This window comes from Sander lucioperca, chromosome 23, assembly GCF_008315115.2.
Source record: "Sander lucioperca isolate FBNREF2018 chromosome 23, SLUC_FBN_1.2, whole genome shotgun sequence".
Lineage (NCBI taxonomy): Eukaryota > Metazoa > Chordata > Actinopteri > Perciformes > Percidae > Sander > Sander lucioperca.
The window spans coordinates 1202534-1219645 of NC_050195.1; the positions used below are offsets into that span (position 1 = coordinate 1202534).

Below are 17112 nucleotides of genomic sequence, written 5' to 3' on the forward strand. Positions count from 1 at the left end.
ATAAGAGTATTTCCCAAAATGTAAAACTATTCCATTAATGCAGATTTGGACTCAATCTACAACATCTCAGTCACAGCAACACATTTTGTAAGAATGTAAACATGGATGTATAGCTTTTAATTATTCACTCATATGAATAATTCATAATTTTTTAATTATTCTGACACATAAATATGCCAATAATTCTAAAATATCAATTCTCCATTAAATGATTCTAAGCATTCACTTTAACTATATAATAATGTTGCAAAGTGTATTATTTTGCGTAAACTAAAAACCTTTTATCTCTTTATCTTCTGCAAAGTTGACTTGCTTACTATTATTTGTTCATGAGATTAAAAAAAATCTTATAATAATAATAATAATAACTTTATTCAGGACACAAAAGGTCCATAATACTATACATTAAATATATAGGCTACTACTACAATTATTGCACCCATAACAGGTCAATTATGTCCCTTAAAGTTCACATTCCCTGCTGTCTGATTTATTCACTGTAAATAACTTAATGTTAATGTTGACACAGAAGTAATTGCCACAACATCACAAATCACCTTCCTCCTTGCTCTGCGCCTATTAAAATCACAGTCAATGTTACAGAGGCGGTGGCAGCTAGTGGCAGTATGATCTAAATTACTAGTGGAGGTTCCTGTTGCATTGCCTAAGGGGGTAAACTCAACAATCTAATGTTATTGCTTTCAACTTCCCCCCATCTTGGAGTGACTATACATTTTTGCCTGCCTTTCATCTACCTGCAGTCAGCATATGCCACCGCCGCTTTACATTGGGCTTCTTTTACATCGGTATTTATTTTGCTTCCTCTTTGCAAAATCGATCATTGTATTTAGACAGTGATAGTTCAATTGATCCTCCTAAAGACAGACATTTATTGATGCTGGCTGTTAGGAACAAGTAGTGAAATGAACATTGCACAGAAGGGAGGACCACCGTTCTCATGAGACTCTATCTGGAGCAAATGAGAGGGTCCCTAGAGAGGATTATAGGAATCCCAATCACTTCAAGCTGCAACACCAAATAAAAAAATTAAAAAAAACTAGCCGTTAATCCAGTATAATATGTGGCCCACACAAAGATTTTGCAAATAAGACTAGAAAATCAGCAATGTAGCAGGGGGTAAACCCCACCCTTAAAACACGATCATTACAGGCTATGTCATGAGCAATTAAGCTGATGCATGTAGAATATGGGAGACAAAGGCTTTTACTTCCTTCATCACAGTATAATTACTTCAAATAGACAAATTAAATGTTCCTCTTAAAGTGGATGGGGTTTAATCTTATGAACATGATGATGATGACTGACCAACCGACGCACATCCCTTTTCCCTCCTGAGAGATGACGAATGAGCGGGTCTAGGTGGAGGAGGAGGATGAGGAGGAGAAACCACTGGCTGTGACAGTTGCTTCTCTCTCCCGACTTTCCTCCCCGGCCGGCCGCTTCAGCTTCTTCTTTATCATCATCATCATCATCACTACCATCATCATCATCGCCCTCAGCAACAGCAGTTTCAGCAGCAGCAGCAGCAGCAGCAGAAGCAGCGTCCATCGACAGCGTGGGGAACAAATAAGCAGCACGCATCTTCAAGAGGCGCTCCACTCGAAGGGGAAGATGGGGAAATGGCAGTTGACCAAATGTAAGGATCAAGAAACCAGACGAGGTCTTCATTTATGATACAAACCCGGGTTTATGCATCAATAGGAACTACTCAAAGGAAAAAGGGTAAGACGATGTTATGTTTCACTTGCTGCATGCGGTTAATAGCCTACTCCAAAGCAAACGCCTCATAAGATCGTCCTTAAAAATGTCCATTGATAAAGATTTTACAGAAAGACGCTCTTTGTCAGTTTTAACCTAAATAGAACTAGACTTTAATAATTCACATGACAAGATCTTGCATCAACCGACCTAAATTGTTATCTAAAGGAGGAATTATGATTTTTGTATGGAGTTTTCTGTCTCGAATTTCTGAAAATAATATTTTTGTCAGCTAAAGATATTAAGCCATCGTTAAATTGGCTATAAGTGCTCACAGCGTTGCTTTGAGGTTTCTTTTCAGACTCAAACATCTCCAATCTTTATTTTTAAGTAATATCCCTAGAACTAGCAGTATATATCACCACCGTGTACTATTAAGGATCAAGTCATAGGCCATGCATATTTTAAAAAGGAGGAGCAATCGCATTTATGAGGAAAGAAGGCAATAAGAGTATCTATCTGCCCCCTTGTGGTGTTGATTCATGCTGTCTTAAGGGATTGACAGAATGAATGTAGTAATAATAACATCTTGAAAAGATTTAGTGGAAATTAGTTCCTAATATATTAAGCTTTTCTTTTTTAAATATAGCCTATTGTGTTGATTTTATTACATTTGGTAACATCATCCTTAAGCCAAATCCCTTTGCTGTTCAAAGGAATCATAAAAAGGGTCCATTCAAACTATTCATTTAACCCTTTCACACAGTCCTTGTTCCAGGGTTTGCTAATTTATGGTGTGCAACATTCACATCATAAGTGGCCCACATTCATGTATCATCCCCCCTGTGGTTTCCTGTTATGTAATTTCATCCCCATCAGACTGCATCAGCCTCAGTGTTTGCTGCTTGGCTTATATGAGCTTGCATGGGAGTAACAAAACACAAGTGTATAGGCAGAGTAAAGAATGTAAGTAAGACAAGGGTGATACATGCAGTAATTGTGTGGTTTTACTATGTGCATGCATGTGTATGATAATGTGTCAGCACATGTATTTTATGTGTGTGTCAGGGATGGTTTCAAGAAAACAAAAGAAGTTATGAATCATGCAAAAAAAGATTCTGTTTCAGAAAAGCTCTGTTCTGACTGATTCGATCAATAAAAACAGACCGCAGGGCAACGATTTATTTGAATGTTATTTCAGCACAATAACCCTGCAATGAATTTTATTTAATTTTTCAGATTACCCCATCTGACACATAAGGAAACATGGATGTATCTTCATCCTCGCTGCAGTACGGATCAAAAAAGCGGGTTAAGATTCACCCAAACACAGTGACAGTGAAATATGCCACACACTTTCCCCAGCCTGGCGATGAAGGGTATGATGATGCACCCTCTTTTGAGGAGTTTGGCGCCTTTGCGGAAGCTAATGTGGGAAAGAGACTGGTGTCAGACAGCAAAGGTAGCCGGACTTTGTTTGGAACCATGGAGACCCAGCCTAAGCAGCCAAGTGTGCAAAAAGACAAGGGGGTTGGGGGCCAGCTGGCCAGCTTTGGAGAAGCGAATGTGTTGGCCTCCAGGGTGACCTGGATGGCGTTGTTTGGGGCAGCGGTGGCTCATGGTTGTGTGGCACTGATTACTCGTTTAGCAGCCGATCGCTCTAAAGTGCCCTCCCTCGAGCTGCTCTTCATCCGCTCCGTGATCCAAGTGCTGTCCATCCTGGTGGTCTTCTACTACCAGGAGGCCCCATTTGGCCCTAAGGGCTACCGACTGCGTCTCTTCTTCTACGGTGTGTGCAATGTAATCTCAATCACCTGCGCCTACACCTCTTTTGCTATAGTACCACCCAGTAATGGCACCATCATGTGGCGGGCCTCCACCACAGTCTTCAGTGCAATACTGGCCTTCCTGCTTCTGGATGAGAGGCTGGGCTACACAGATGTGGTCACAGTGGTGGGAAGCGTGTTCGGTCTGTGCCTAGTCATGGTGCCAAATGTCGCAGACGAGGAGAAGTCCCGCCTGGGGTTTTGGAAGGAGGCCTTTGGCTACACAATGACAGTCATGGCCGGCTTGACCGCTGCCCTCTCCATGATTGTCTACAGAGCCATTAAGGAGCGCGTCAGCATGTGGGCGGCACTCTTTACCTTCGGCTGGACGGGCACGGTGTGGGGTGCCTCCACCATGTTTATCATGCAGGAGCCCATCATTCCTCTGGATGGGGAGACCTGGGGCTATTTAATTGGGATCTGTATCTGCTCCACCGTGGCGTTCCTCGGAGTCTACTATGCTCTAAACAAGTTTCATCCAGCCTTAGTCAGTACAGTGCAGCATCTAGAGATCGTGGTTGCCATGTTGCTCCAGCTCATTGTTCTGAGGATGATCCCGTCTGTCTATGACGTCATCGGAGGCCTGGTCATCATGATCAGTGTGTTCACCCTGACAGGAGTCAAGCTGTACAGGGTGAGCAGGGCCATGCGGCAGGATTATCAAGAGATCCTAGACTCGCCCATCAAATGAGTTTTGATATGTCAGTCTATTTGTTTACAGTGTTGCTTGGTTGTTAAAGAATGTCTGAATCTTAATCTGATGATTTTGTATTGTTGTATTGTTGGAAGAGTGCCAGTTGTGTAACTAATGTCTTAATATTTGTGTGTTAAATAAAAGACAAATGTAGTATGGTGACTATGTCCCTCTGATAGTACTGCTTTAATGTCTAATTGTGTCGAAGACCAAAATGTCGGCAAAAAAAAATTTCATTTTTGTGATTTATTTTTGCTCCAACATTTGCAAACATATTTAATCTGGTATTGTGAGTGGCAGTGTAAGATGATCATTTTAATGAAATGCACCTTTTACAACAATAATAACATCAACAACAAGGTGTGGTGTATCCCTCTGTTGTCACACTGCCACAGATGTCACACTGTGTAAATGTCAGCCCAGAAATCATTCATACTACAAACAAGGAATTAAAGAATCAAAATAAATACCACCCATGTTTCATAAAATAACTGGTATTGCTTTTCTTAGCAGCAATCTGTTGCTCGCCAAGACGGTGTAAGTTCTTCAAATAAAATGTCATTATAGAGGAAACAGCACAGGGATGGATATGGGAGAGCAAACCTTTTGTGCACAGGAAAACAAGCAATCTGTATTATTCCATATACTATTTTCTCCCAGCAATGGTTTGTGCACAAACTAATACCTCTTCTTACTTCCTCACCTATGACCTGGCCCCAGCAGCCGCTTGATATTTAACACTAGTGATGATTTCATCCCTGGACGCTGCTTCTGTTTACTTTCAGACGCATATCAAACTAATGCCCAGAGGCACGTGCACTGCATTGAATTAAAGTCCCCTTTAACAACATGAGACCATCTGCTTTTTTCTGTAGTGCAAAATCCAGTGGCTCACCAGCGCTGTTTCCTCTCTCTGTGTGGAGAACCAAGCCAAGGCAGTCAGTCTCTGTGATTGCCCAGAGGCAAAGCAACAGTGATGAAATGACACAAAAACATAATGATGATGCAGAGCGGATGAAAGAGGACATGTTGCGGTTCAGAACTGGCACAATGTGGATGTTTCACTTAGAGCCCAGCAGGTGGCATTCACAATCCATGCTCCATTACTCAGTTAGAGTTGAAGTAATGGTTTATTACAGTAAATCATGAAGGTGGTAGTGCTGTATCCAGTGGTTAATCAAACTTAGCCAGGGACAGTTATCGCATCAAAACAATTTAAACACTTAACATGGCACACTTCGTCCAAACCCTTTTTATTTAGTGAGCAGAAGCAGAGTTCTATGTATGATCTGATAAAGTGCTGTACATTTTAGCCTTGTGGTTACAACCACACAAATAGCAGTGCAGTGTTGCTGAAATCAAATCATTATCTGTGATGACAATCTACTATCAGTAATGCTACAGTCAATACAATGGTGAGTAAACTACAAGTACAATTAACTTACAACCACCATCATAAACACATCATAATGTAAAATTGTTTTCACTTTGAAAACACACTTTGTCAGTCACGTTTTCTTTAAAAACACTACGTTCAATAGCTTAAGTTTATTTTTCAAACTAAAAAAGGTGAATAAACTGAGATAAAGATACATTATATGTGTTGTATCATACCCTTGTTTTGAGATGGGATTTGGGTGCAGAAAGCAGAATACATGCAGAGGAGGCCCATCTGTTTGAGCAGGAAACAGATTGCATCCTGCAGCGAGCTGCACAACCTTCCAAATTACTCTGCAACCCTTTTCACCACAGACATGTTTATTAGAAGTATCATTTCCCAGGAGGGGCCTGAATGGAATTTGATGATGAGTTATTGTATATATGTGTGTGAGTGTCTGTATTTGTGCTGCACAAATGACTGAGCATTTTTTAAGAAAGGATCAACACACTGGGCTTACACAATTTCATCTATATCTATTCATCATATAAGGCCATACTTAAAGTACTGTACATACAACATATTGCCAGCTGCAGACACCATTTAGTAAATTAGGAAAATAAGGTGCAGTTCACTTCATTATTATACAGGTTGAGACCTAAGCCCAACTCAGTGCTTTATAGGCCTTCAGTAGGGTGAATTGTGTAAAGTGGGAAATCTTTTGCATTTCATACATATTGTGACATATACATTACATCCACACCCAATTCCATTTTAAAACCCCCAGGATGTGTGCTAATCAAAGCAAAAGAGAAAATGCAGATCACAAAATCATAGACATATTAGTGCTCTTAGCACAAGTTGTCTGAAAATATCTGCAGCTTCCTAATGTGGGACAGTTGTGTCCCTAATCTGGGACACATGAAAGGTCTATGATAAAAGGTAAACAAAAAAGGTGATAAAATCACCTTGATTCATGTAACATAGTAAAAAAAAGTTAGTAACTCTCTTGGTTATGGACGGATGAAACATGGATAATAATCATAACACATGGTACTTGAGTTATCTTGGTGAAAGTGGCCATTGCCTTTCATCCTGTGCAAGAGAGTAGTGGAATGGCTTTATTGGTTTTCTACTGAGTTTTAAAATTCAGTGCTATTTTATTTTTTCCTTTTAAGACATCTACTCACTTCACACACACACACACACACACACACACACACACACACACACACACACACACACACACACACACACACACACACACACACACACACTAATTTATACTTTGTGTTTGATGATTGCATCCTCATATATGACTGGTTCAGAGGTCATGTGATTTTGATTACATGACACCACAGCTTTGGCTAACCAATAGTTTCACTGGCATTCATGTGTATATGGGGGACCTACAAACACTAGACCTTAGGTGTCCCACATTTGGAAGTGTCCCACTTTCCAATTCACCCTACATATTTTCTTTTGGACAGCTGATTCTAAGCCAAATAATAAGTACATAAGTGTAAAATAATAGGATATATATATATATATATATATATATCTTTTTATTCATATACAGTTTTCTTTTTTTATAGTAGTGATTATGTTGACTTTTAGCCTCATGAGGCGAAAATCATGATGGATGCTTAAAACATCAGCAGCTGCAGTGTGATTGACTGACAGCGCCGAGGTCCAATTAATATAGAGTCGACTCCTCTGCAGCCAATTGGATGCGAGTGGGAGGAACCTGGAATCTGAACAGCTTGTGAGGCTGCTGCTAGCTACTCTAGCCTAGCTGTGCTTCTGAGCAATGACATGCTTTGATATAGAAATGCTATTCCAACGGGGCACAGCGTCTCACTCTCATCGGCTAGGCTAGCTTGTTGGAGTGGAAAAATAACTGGCTGCTAGGTAGCGAGGAATCTGGATACCATTTGTGTGACGCTTCTAGACATTGAATATTTCTTAAAGGAGATAAGAAGAGGTGGTCATCAGCAATCAGGTAAGACACGGTAGGAATCTGAGCTGCCACTGAGGGTGAAGCTATCTGCAGGCTACCGCACTAACGTTTCTCACGAGAGCTACAGGCTAGCTTCTGCTATCCTTGAATTCATCGAGTGACGTTATAAGTCACGTCGTTAACTGTTAACCTAGACAAAACCATTCTGTCGCCTTGCCAACATGGCCAGCATACGGTTACCCAGCTGACTAGCCGTTGGCTGTAACCGATATATTTGTAACCATTAAAAGCATTTTGGTGAATTTTATTAGCCAGGTTAACGTTAGCCAAGTTAGATAGCGTGATATGCTGTCAAGCTTAAGTCATAAGATAAAAGCTCAGATATAACTGCTGTACAACCTCTGAATGCGGCTACACTTCATGTCGTGCAGTGCACCACGTTAACGCTTTTCTTTTCGAGATTGAAAAGGGAGAGGACGCCTCAGCGGTAGCCACAGTAAACGTTTTACAATGCAAACTGCATCTTCTAATTGACTGCACTTCACTATGTCTCATTGCTTACATTTTTCTATAACGTTAACTAATGCTGACGTTGAATTTGTTGTGCTGTGATTGGACACCAGCTTGGTCATGGTCACGATAGAGGCATTCCCTAACATTAACTTATGCTTCCCTGTAACTTGTGTTGGCTGTAATTGTACAAACATAAATGGTTACTGTAGTCAGTCTTTCATTTTTTGCATACTAATTCAAAGACAAACTAACAACTGCATACTTCATTTCTGATAACTTCCCTACCTAGGGAGACCAGTAATAGGTACTGTTAGGCAAATGTACTGTTTGGAAACCATTTCTGTTTTGGGGCTAAATTTGAGATAATGGCTCCCTCTGTTTATCGCCTAACAGTGTTTCTACCTTACACAACCAAAGCCAGACTAAATGTCATGCTTTAGTAGCACAATGGGCGATAAGGCTGTATAATTGTTGGCAAGCTCTTGTGGCTTATGTTTGTGTGGCCTGTTACAAAACTTGTTCAACAGTACTGTGAAACAATCAGCAGATTAATATGGCTTGAGTGTTTTGTCGCACAGATATTAATGTGGAGATATGTGGTTAGTTTGATGTGAATAATTTTAAGGGAGTAGCATGTATGTCTTTCCAAACACCAAAGGGGTCTTTTGCAGCTGCCGAATAGTATAGTTTCTGTAATTATTGTCACACTGACAGACCTCTTCACAGTCTCTCATTAAGGTTTCAGGGAGGTGAGAGGGGGAGAGAGACATTTGGTCTGCTGTAGCTCTGTTCTCAATGGGAGTCAGAGGGAGGATAAGGCACAGTTTGCAGGCAGAAAGATGGTGGAGACCTGCTTACCAGCATGATTTGCTTAAAGGCTGATATTATACATAATCGGTCAAAAAATTTTTGACCGTTGAGGCCAAGTTGTAAGATGTGAAAATGGCTAATAGGAGACCCATAGAGAACATTTGCACCCATCAGCTGCCAGGTCATGAGCTCAAGTTTAGGATCGAGAACTCCCCCTGAACTAAAGTAAAGACTATTCAGCTATGCATGTTGATATATTTCAGTGATGTAGCCCTATATACTTTATCGGTGTCCTATTTATAGCTCCTGTTGACTCAGATACCCTCTAATAACACCTTTGTTTGAATGTTATGACAGTATATTATTATGGATATGCAGTGATGAGCTTTTTTCTTCTGCCCTTGCTTATTTCTTAGTGTCTGCTTTGTGCTACCAGTGGCCTCAAGCAGCCAAATCTGTCCTCACAGCCTAGGGAAAAATACCAACTGTGCATTTTAGTGATAGCCAAAAAAAATCTAATGTGGCTGAAAATTCCTCTGGTCAAATGACGAGCCCAGGATTCTAATGTATTAAGTTGCTTTTGGTTTCTATTGCAGTTGAGAAATGGGGGTAATTTTTATTATTATTGTGTCTCTTTTCTCTTGAAATCTCCCTAATTTCAGTTATTGCATATGCTCTCTTCCACTTCCTCATTTTCTTTCGTGATTTTGTCGATGAAGATTCGTCTTTTTCTGTCTGGCGGGTTTTGCTTTGACTGCTCATGCATATAGGCATGTTTGAACAGTCAATAACAAAAGTACTTTCTATGTGTTAACCAAGGTCACCTTCTAAAAAAAGGAACTTAGCCTTTTGTCAGGAGCATAATGAATGACAAGTGCACTTTTTTTATCAGTAGTAGACTTGAGAACATAAAAAAAGCTCTGTTCAGCTGTTAATGCATTCAAAAGCAAAGTCATCAAGCACTGCAGTTATTGCTATTTGGTGTGATGACATTTTACCTCACTTCTGTACAGTCTTATGGTCTAGGCTGTGTGCGGTTAAAATATTTGCTATCATTTCTCATTTGGAGTAAGTGACTTGACTTCCTCATGTAGGAGGAAAGAAGTGTGCAGTTTCAGTGGTGTTTTCTCCATTAGTTCATTATGGTTCTTGGTTTTCTTTCAGTGGGTTTGGCAGTGTAAAAATGAGGATGTGTGTACTTGCAACTGTTGCTGTCGTGGTAATGACAGAATTAGTTGTGTATCCATGACTAAAAAAAACAATGATGTCAAAATGTGTTAGAAGTGTAAATTTCTTTCTTGATGAAAGTATACTTGTAAGGCACAGCTGCATTTTCACTGTGATACACTGAAGCTATGTTTAGTCTGGCCACCTCCTAGATATTTTATGTGAATTTGGGCTAAAATCGGGCTTAATCCCGACACATTTGCCTGGTTTAAGATGTTACCCATCTATCACTACAGAACTAGCTGTGGATTTCAAAATCAATATTGAATTGATTAATAAAATACTATATAATTGTTTTATGTGATGACGGTGTCTTTCAAATTACTTTGGTGGCACAAGTTTTTGCTTGTAGAAAGCAAATTCCTGTGTCCTCGGAATTCGATCTTTTGGATGGGTTATTAAAATGCATTCTTGTCTTTTTTTGGGTGTACGAATCGGGGCTTTAAGTGATATGACAATCATTTAAAAAGAACTCCCAGTTTCATCAAGCACAGTCCTCCTGTGTCTAAAATGCGGTAGGCTGTTTCTCAGTCAGGCAGCACAGAGGTGAAGATCGTTGTCTGTGGAAAATGTCTCTCCTATCAAACGTCTTTTTGATTTGTGCAGAGTCAGACCCCAGGTTTTTTGTGGCATCACCATCCAATCTGGAATGCCTCCCGCTCTCAAGATGCTCTCACACAAGTTCCAACACGTGGCCCTCCCAGACTTGTGTCCCAAGTGTCTTGTTTAGTCCTATTGTGACAGCACCCTAGGGCTCATATTTGCCAGGATGTATGATGTCTAAGAGGAAGCCAGTGTATCCATTTCATCTTTTTTGACACAGGCTGCCTGGGATTAATATCTTGTGGTTTACAAATGATCTGCTATTTTGACTGCAACAATAGCTTTTTCCAGGAGGCTGCCGTTGCAGTGAGCTATCCAGCTACAGTACATTGGGTGGCCAGATAGTCTCTTTTACTGACTCCTTAATGCTACTAGATGTTTTAAGTAGCCTGACACCACACAATACCAAACCATGAAAAGATTGTACTGTAGTACATGATGTTAGGAATCCTCCTGCTTTGTAAACTTGGATTAGTCATTAGGAAATCCCCTGGAGCTCTCAGAGTCAGTGAGGTAACCTGAAGGTTTATTTTTCTGTTGCCTTGGACCCAGATTGCTTGGATGTGGCCATCATTGGACCTGGTAGCTATAATAAACAAACGGGCCACCCAGAACAACAACTGGCAACTCCAGCATCTAGCAGGGTGTGGACACGGATGTGTAGGCTCTGCTAGGTGAGGTATGAGGAAATAGATCCTTTCTTACATAGAGGTATTATGTTCTGGTGTGAGGATTTGCTTACAAAAAGGATGTAGGCTAAGTGTTTTCGTGCTGGTAGGCTGCTGCTAAGGCCAGTTGTAGAGTACATTGAACTCATTTAGTGTAAATACTGAAAGGTAATAATTAATGTGCCAGTCTGGCTTATTTCTGCAAATACTAATGCAGTGGTCTTATTTCTAAATTTAGCCTGTTCTACAGCATGTTTCCTAAAAGCACTTTGGTTATGTAATTTCTTTGTGGTGTATGATAGGGGTGCTTTGAGCAGGCTTTTCAGGGCTAATATAGATCCCTGATTTACTGTCTTGTGAAGATCTTGAGTAAAAACATTTTTTTCAGCCAGCACTCCTATAAGAGACTCTGTGAAGCCACCACATTTGTCTCATCCCCTTTTATGTTCAGTTGGTCTCACCATTCCAAAATAAAGGACACAAAAAAGGACATCTCATCCTGTTTTTCAGCCACAGAAACGGCATGTCAGTTTACCAATGCCATCTCTCTGTGGGCTAGACAGTGGCATCCAGACTCATGCCTTGTGAAGTGGAGAATATTCAGTCGCAATGAACTGGGAAGTGAAAATGGGGAAATGGAAACACTTTGCTATGCTTGTTTATCTGCCTTATCTACTATGATCAGTTTTTATGGTTGTCAAATTTAGTAATGAATATAATCTGTTATGAATGGGTGCCCACTCTATCACGATACGCGTGTTTGATAAAAGATTGATACCATGGATTTGAATAAGGAACAATCTGTGATTAAAGTGCATTACATATGTCAAAGTGGCCGAGCTAGATTTTGACTTTTCATTTTGTGGCTAAATTGCTAAGCAACATATTTCAAACAGTGGCATTTGTGTAAGCTTCTCACAGATTTGCTTTGAGCATAGAGCAAGCCTTTGGATGTGAAGTCGGCCAAAAAGAAAGCTTGAAACCTTTGGTGTTGGTTGTTGCTATGAGAGTAAATCTCTGGCAATTCTCAAAGGACATGAGCCCCAGTCTATTTTAGGCCATTCCCAACTGCTGAGGGTGATCCCGAGGGCTGGATAACCAACTGCTTTCACACAGTCATCAGCCTATATGCTTAACCTAAAACACTAGAGCCCCCTCTGTCCTTAATGAAGTTTTAATATGATACTGGAACAATACAGTTTTCTAATGGGGAACATCATATTTTCTCCCAGCAACACCGGTGTTAATTGGTCCTCACCTCTCTTAATTGAGGTACATTACATGCGTCAATGCAATGCTAAGATAAGTTATCTGAACTCAGAGGTCAAGCCTGCGCTATGTCAGATCGCATCACTTTCCCATCATCCGGTCACCCTTGTGTCCACACTTCCTGTCTCACAGCTGGCCTGCCAAGTCTCCCATGACCCTTTGCTGCTGTGTTTCTGTTTTGTTTAGAGAGAATTTAGGACAGTTGGGATGAGATGCAGTCTCATGGGTTTTAGTTGCTGTGGTTTCGATGTGAAAAACGGCACAAGCGCGTATTCATCGGCCCGTCGCTGTCCTGCGCTGTCCGATTGTGAAGCCAGACCTGCCCTGTGCCCAAAATGTGAGTTTTGGTGTAAGTTGGAGGAAGTGCAGCAGTGCCAGAGGGGCTGAGTGAGCAGTGAGCACACAGAGCACATTCCAGAAGGCAGCGGAGGCTGTGATTTTAGCAGGCTGTCACAGGGATTAGGTTACTCTGTCTGCCTCTGTGAGCTCATGCTGTTGCTGTCTCAGTGCCTCAGCAGTCCTGTCAAGTTGTGGTACTATTTGTTTCCACAGCGAGAGAGACAAGGATCCATAATTGTTCTCCTAGGCTTGTTTAGATTATACAGTATCCAGTTGTTGTGACATATCATTTTCACAAGGAACCTCTGGTGTCAGCCTGGTAGATCAGAGCCATTAACTGCAATGCATGCTGAACATTAATACTATTCCTGGTCTTTCTTTCTTATGCATATCTCGAGTATTGTATCCCCATGTCATATATTACCATACAGGCCACTGGGTGTGCTCTTTAACTAGATCTCCACTTGTGTTTTTTTTTTTCTTCCTACAGAGACACAAGGGGTTGTGGCAGCAGCTGTAGACTGCAGGATGTGGTCAACTTATGTCAGTTTTGTTTCATAGTAACATGGCATAGTTGCACACTGCATCTCTATTACACTACTGATGTGCAGTTGTTGTGGTTTGTGGTTTACAGAGCCTCTTTAAATTGTATTGACTAGCAAAAAGGTATTTTCTGAACATTTCTGAAGTAGTAGTCTACCCTATGCCTTTTAACTATTAAAGATAACGGTACCAAATTTAGGTTAGTGGTCTTTTTCTGATGGGAAACGGTTGTGACCAGTGTTAACACTCTTGAGAACATGAGTGGATGACTGATAGTAACACTGGTTGTCCTGTCACTGGCCCACAGCTGCTGCTATGGCAGTAGATAAGATGGGGCCACTCTATCAGTTAGTTGGTATTTTGTATTTAACAATCACATGACACATTAGGCTCGCCTTTCATTTGTTATCTATCTGTCATGTCCTAGTATTACTTCACTAATTATATATATATATATATATATTTTAGGGCTGTCAAAATAATGCGTTCATTTCAATTAATTAATCTGAGAAAAAATAACGCGTTAAAAAAAATAACGCAGATTAATCCATTCCATATTGACGTTTGACCTGGAGCCGTTCTAGCCACCATTGGACTGTAAAATGAAGGAGGGAGACGAGAATGTGCTGCCTGGATCATTGATTGGAACATTTACTTGTAAAAAATCTTCTTCCTGCCAACCCTGGCTACCGAAATCTGGTGCCACTGATATGTCTGCGCTTCTCTCTGATGCTCTGAAACAGGCAACACAAACACCGCTGCACGGGACGCTAGTTAACACTATACTCAACAGCAGCTAACGTTAGCCTACCGCTAGCTAGTTAACACTATACTCGACAGCAGCTAACGTTAGCCTACCGCTAGCTAGTAGCTGGATTAAACACTGTTAAAATGCTGACAGCTAACGCTAAACGGTGTAAAGTTTGACTGTGTTTTACCAAAGCCCGTCTACGGAAAGCCGTTCCACTCCCTATTCAGCCCCATTGTACCTACTTTGGTTGCAGTTCCACCAGAGTTCCACTGGGGCTGATCACGGTCCAGTGCAAAATGAATGGGACCCTATGGAGCTAGACGGCTAAATTTGTCTCTTTCGCATGATTGTCGTTGAGAAATCTCAGATTTGATTGTAGTTTTTGCAAGTTCAACATGGATTATAGGTCAAAAGTTGAATGAACGAGTACTTATGCCCTTTCGATTTGTTACAGGTTGAGTTGTTGTTGCCCATAACATGCTAGCATTCTGCTAATGAATGCTGATTGGTCAGTGAAGGACTGATTACGATCGCAGATCCCACTTGACGGCATCCGAAGCAGAACCAGAATGCCAGAGTGAATATTGCGGCGTGGTCTTTAAAACATTAGCAAACCTCTTTCTAGCACGTGTATTAACAGGGAGAGCCTAACCTGTTAGCTGTGTTGTTGATGCCTCGAGAGAAAAAAGGAAGTGACTCGGAGCTTGCCGTAAAGCAGTATCTCTGGCCGTATATGTGTATGACGTCATTGACATTTTAAAAGGCTTTTTAGAACAAAAAAGCCACTTTAAAAAAATCGAACATGCAGCAGTGTGTATTTTCTTAGCCTCCCCTTTCGAATGCAACATTCAAATTACTAGACAAAAAATGATATCCTGAGAAAAGTGGATTTTGAGAGGTATAGCTCCATAGAGTCCCATTCATTCTGTACTGGCCTGTGAGCGCCCCCTATATGGATCAAGAGTGGAACTGCAACTAGTTAAGCGTTATTTTTTTTAACTCGTTATTTTTTCTCAAATTAATTAATCGAAATTAACGCGTTATTTTGAAAGCCCGTGTGTGTGTGTGTGTGTGTATATATATATATATATATATATATATACACACACACACACACGGGCTTTCAAAATAACGCGTTAATTTCGATTAATTAATTAATTAATTAATTAATAATTAATATATATATATATATATATATATATATATATATATATCCCATGTGCAGAAAAACACCCCCAAAGCATGATGCTACCACCCCCATGCTTCACAGTAGGGATGGTGTTCTTGGGATGGTACTCATCATTCTTCTTCCTCCAAACACAGTTAGTGGAATTATGACCAAAAAGTTCTATTTTGGTCTCATCTGACCACATGACTTTCTCCCATGACTCCTCTGGATCATCCAAATGGTCATTGGCAAACTTAAGACAGGCCTTGACATGTGCTGGTTTAAGCAGGGGAACCTTCCGTGCCATGCATGATTTCAAACCATGACGTCTTAGTGTATTACCAACAGTAACCTTGGAAACGGTGGTCCCAGCTCTTTTCAGGTCATTGACCAGCTCCTCCCGTGTAGTTCTGGGCTGATTTCTCACCTTTCTTAGGATCATTGAGACCCCACGAGGTGAGATCTTGCATGGAGCCCCAGTCCGAGGGAGATTGACCGTCATGTTTAGCTTCTTCCATTTTCTAATGATTGCTCCAACAGTGGACCTTTTTTCACCAAGCTGCTTGGCAATTTCCCCGTAGCCCTTTCCAGCCTTGTGGAGGTGTACAATTTTGTCTCTAGTGTCTTTGGACAGCTCTTTGGTCTTGGCCATGTTAGTAGTTGGATTCTTACTGATTGTATGGGGTGGACAGGTGTCTTTATGCAGCTAACGACCTCAAACAGGTGCATCTAATTTAGGATAATAAATGGAGTGGAGGTGGACATTTTAAAGGCAGACTAACAGGTCTTTGAGGGTCAGAATTCTAGCTGATAGACAGGTGTTCAAATACTTATTTGCAGCTGTATCATACAAATAAATAGTTAAAAAAATCATACATTGTGATTTCTGGATTTTTTTTTTTTTTTTTAGATTATGTCTCTCACAGTGGACATGCACCTACGATGACAATTTCAGACCCCTCCATGATTTCTAAGTGGGAGAACTTGCAAAATAGCAGGGTGTTCAAATACTTATTTTCCTCACTGTATATAGATAGATCAGTAAATAGTAGAAGACGTAGCAGCAGTTAGCTGGGAAAACTCTGAAGTTACCACTGTCCACCAGATTTGACCACCTGTCTGCCATCCCATGTGGTCTGGTTGCCCTTGTTGTCAACCACAAAGCTCGTGCATACAAATCCTGTTTTTGCTTTATGTCTGGTATCCAAGTTATTTTCAGAGTTGGACTTGCTTCTTCAAAAACATGTATATGACCTGTTACTCATTACAACGGTCATATGCTATTTGACAGAGACCGGTGATTTATTACATCATTACATTTGTGACTATCTTTTCCCGATTTCCAAATCACCGACTTTTTAGAATCCTGCATAATTACCCTTCTCCTGCATGACTTTTTTAATGACCACTGAACAAGCTGTTTAGACAAAATATTTTTTTTAATTTTTTTTACATGTCTTTCAAAATGCCATATTGGAGACATTGAAGATGCTGTTGTTACTATCAGACTGATCATATGAAAGGAAGACAGCCCCATACTTGTTGCATCTTAAGACCCAATGTTTTAATAATAACAATAACAATAACAATAGTAACTCGAATAATTCAATTACTAAACATCCTCGATGCAAAATGATTTGCCTC

At 40.5% G+C, this 17112-nt stretch overlaps 2 protein-coding genes across 3 annotated transcripts in view; both read left to right on the forward strand.

Annotated features, from left to right (window-relative positions):
• Positions 1–1232: 1232 nt before the first annotated feature.
• Positions 1233–4727, forward strand: slc35g2b (solute carrier family 35 member G2b). Its single transcript, XM_031323466.2, has 2 exons — positions 1233–1743; positions 2959–4727. Exon 2 carries the CDS (start codon positions 2986–2988, stop codon positions 4234–4236), a length of 1251 nt encoding a protein of 416 aa, XP_031179326.1. The 5' UTR covers positions 1233–1743; positions 2959–2985; the 3' UTR covers positions 4237–4727.
• Positions 4728–7365: 2638 nt separating this feature from the next.
• The window catches only part of nck1b (NCK adaptor protein 1b), a 29699-nt gene continuing 19952 nt past the window's right edge, over positions 7366–17112 (forward strand). The window contains exon 1 of one of the 2 annotated variants that reach the window (XM_031323458.2): positions 7366–7619. The gene's annotated coding sequence lies outside the window, so the exon portion shown is untranslated. The remainder of the gene's footprint in view (positions 7620–17112) is intronic. The other variant, XM_031323459.2, reaches the window with a different exon arrangement.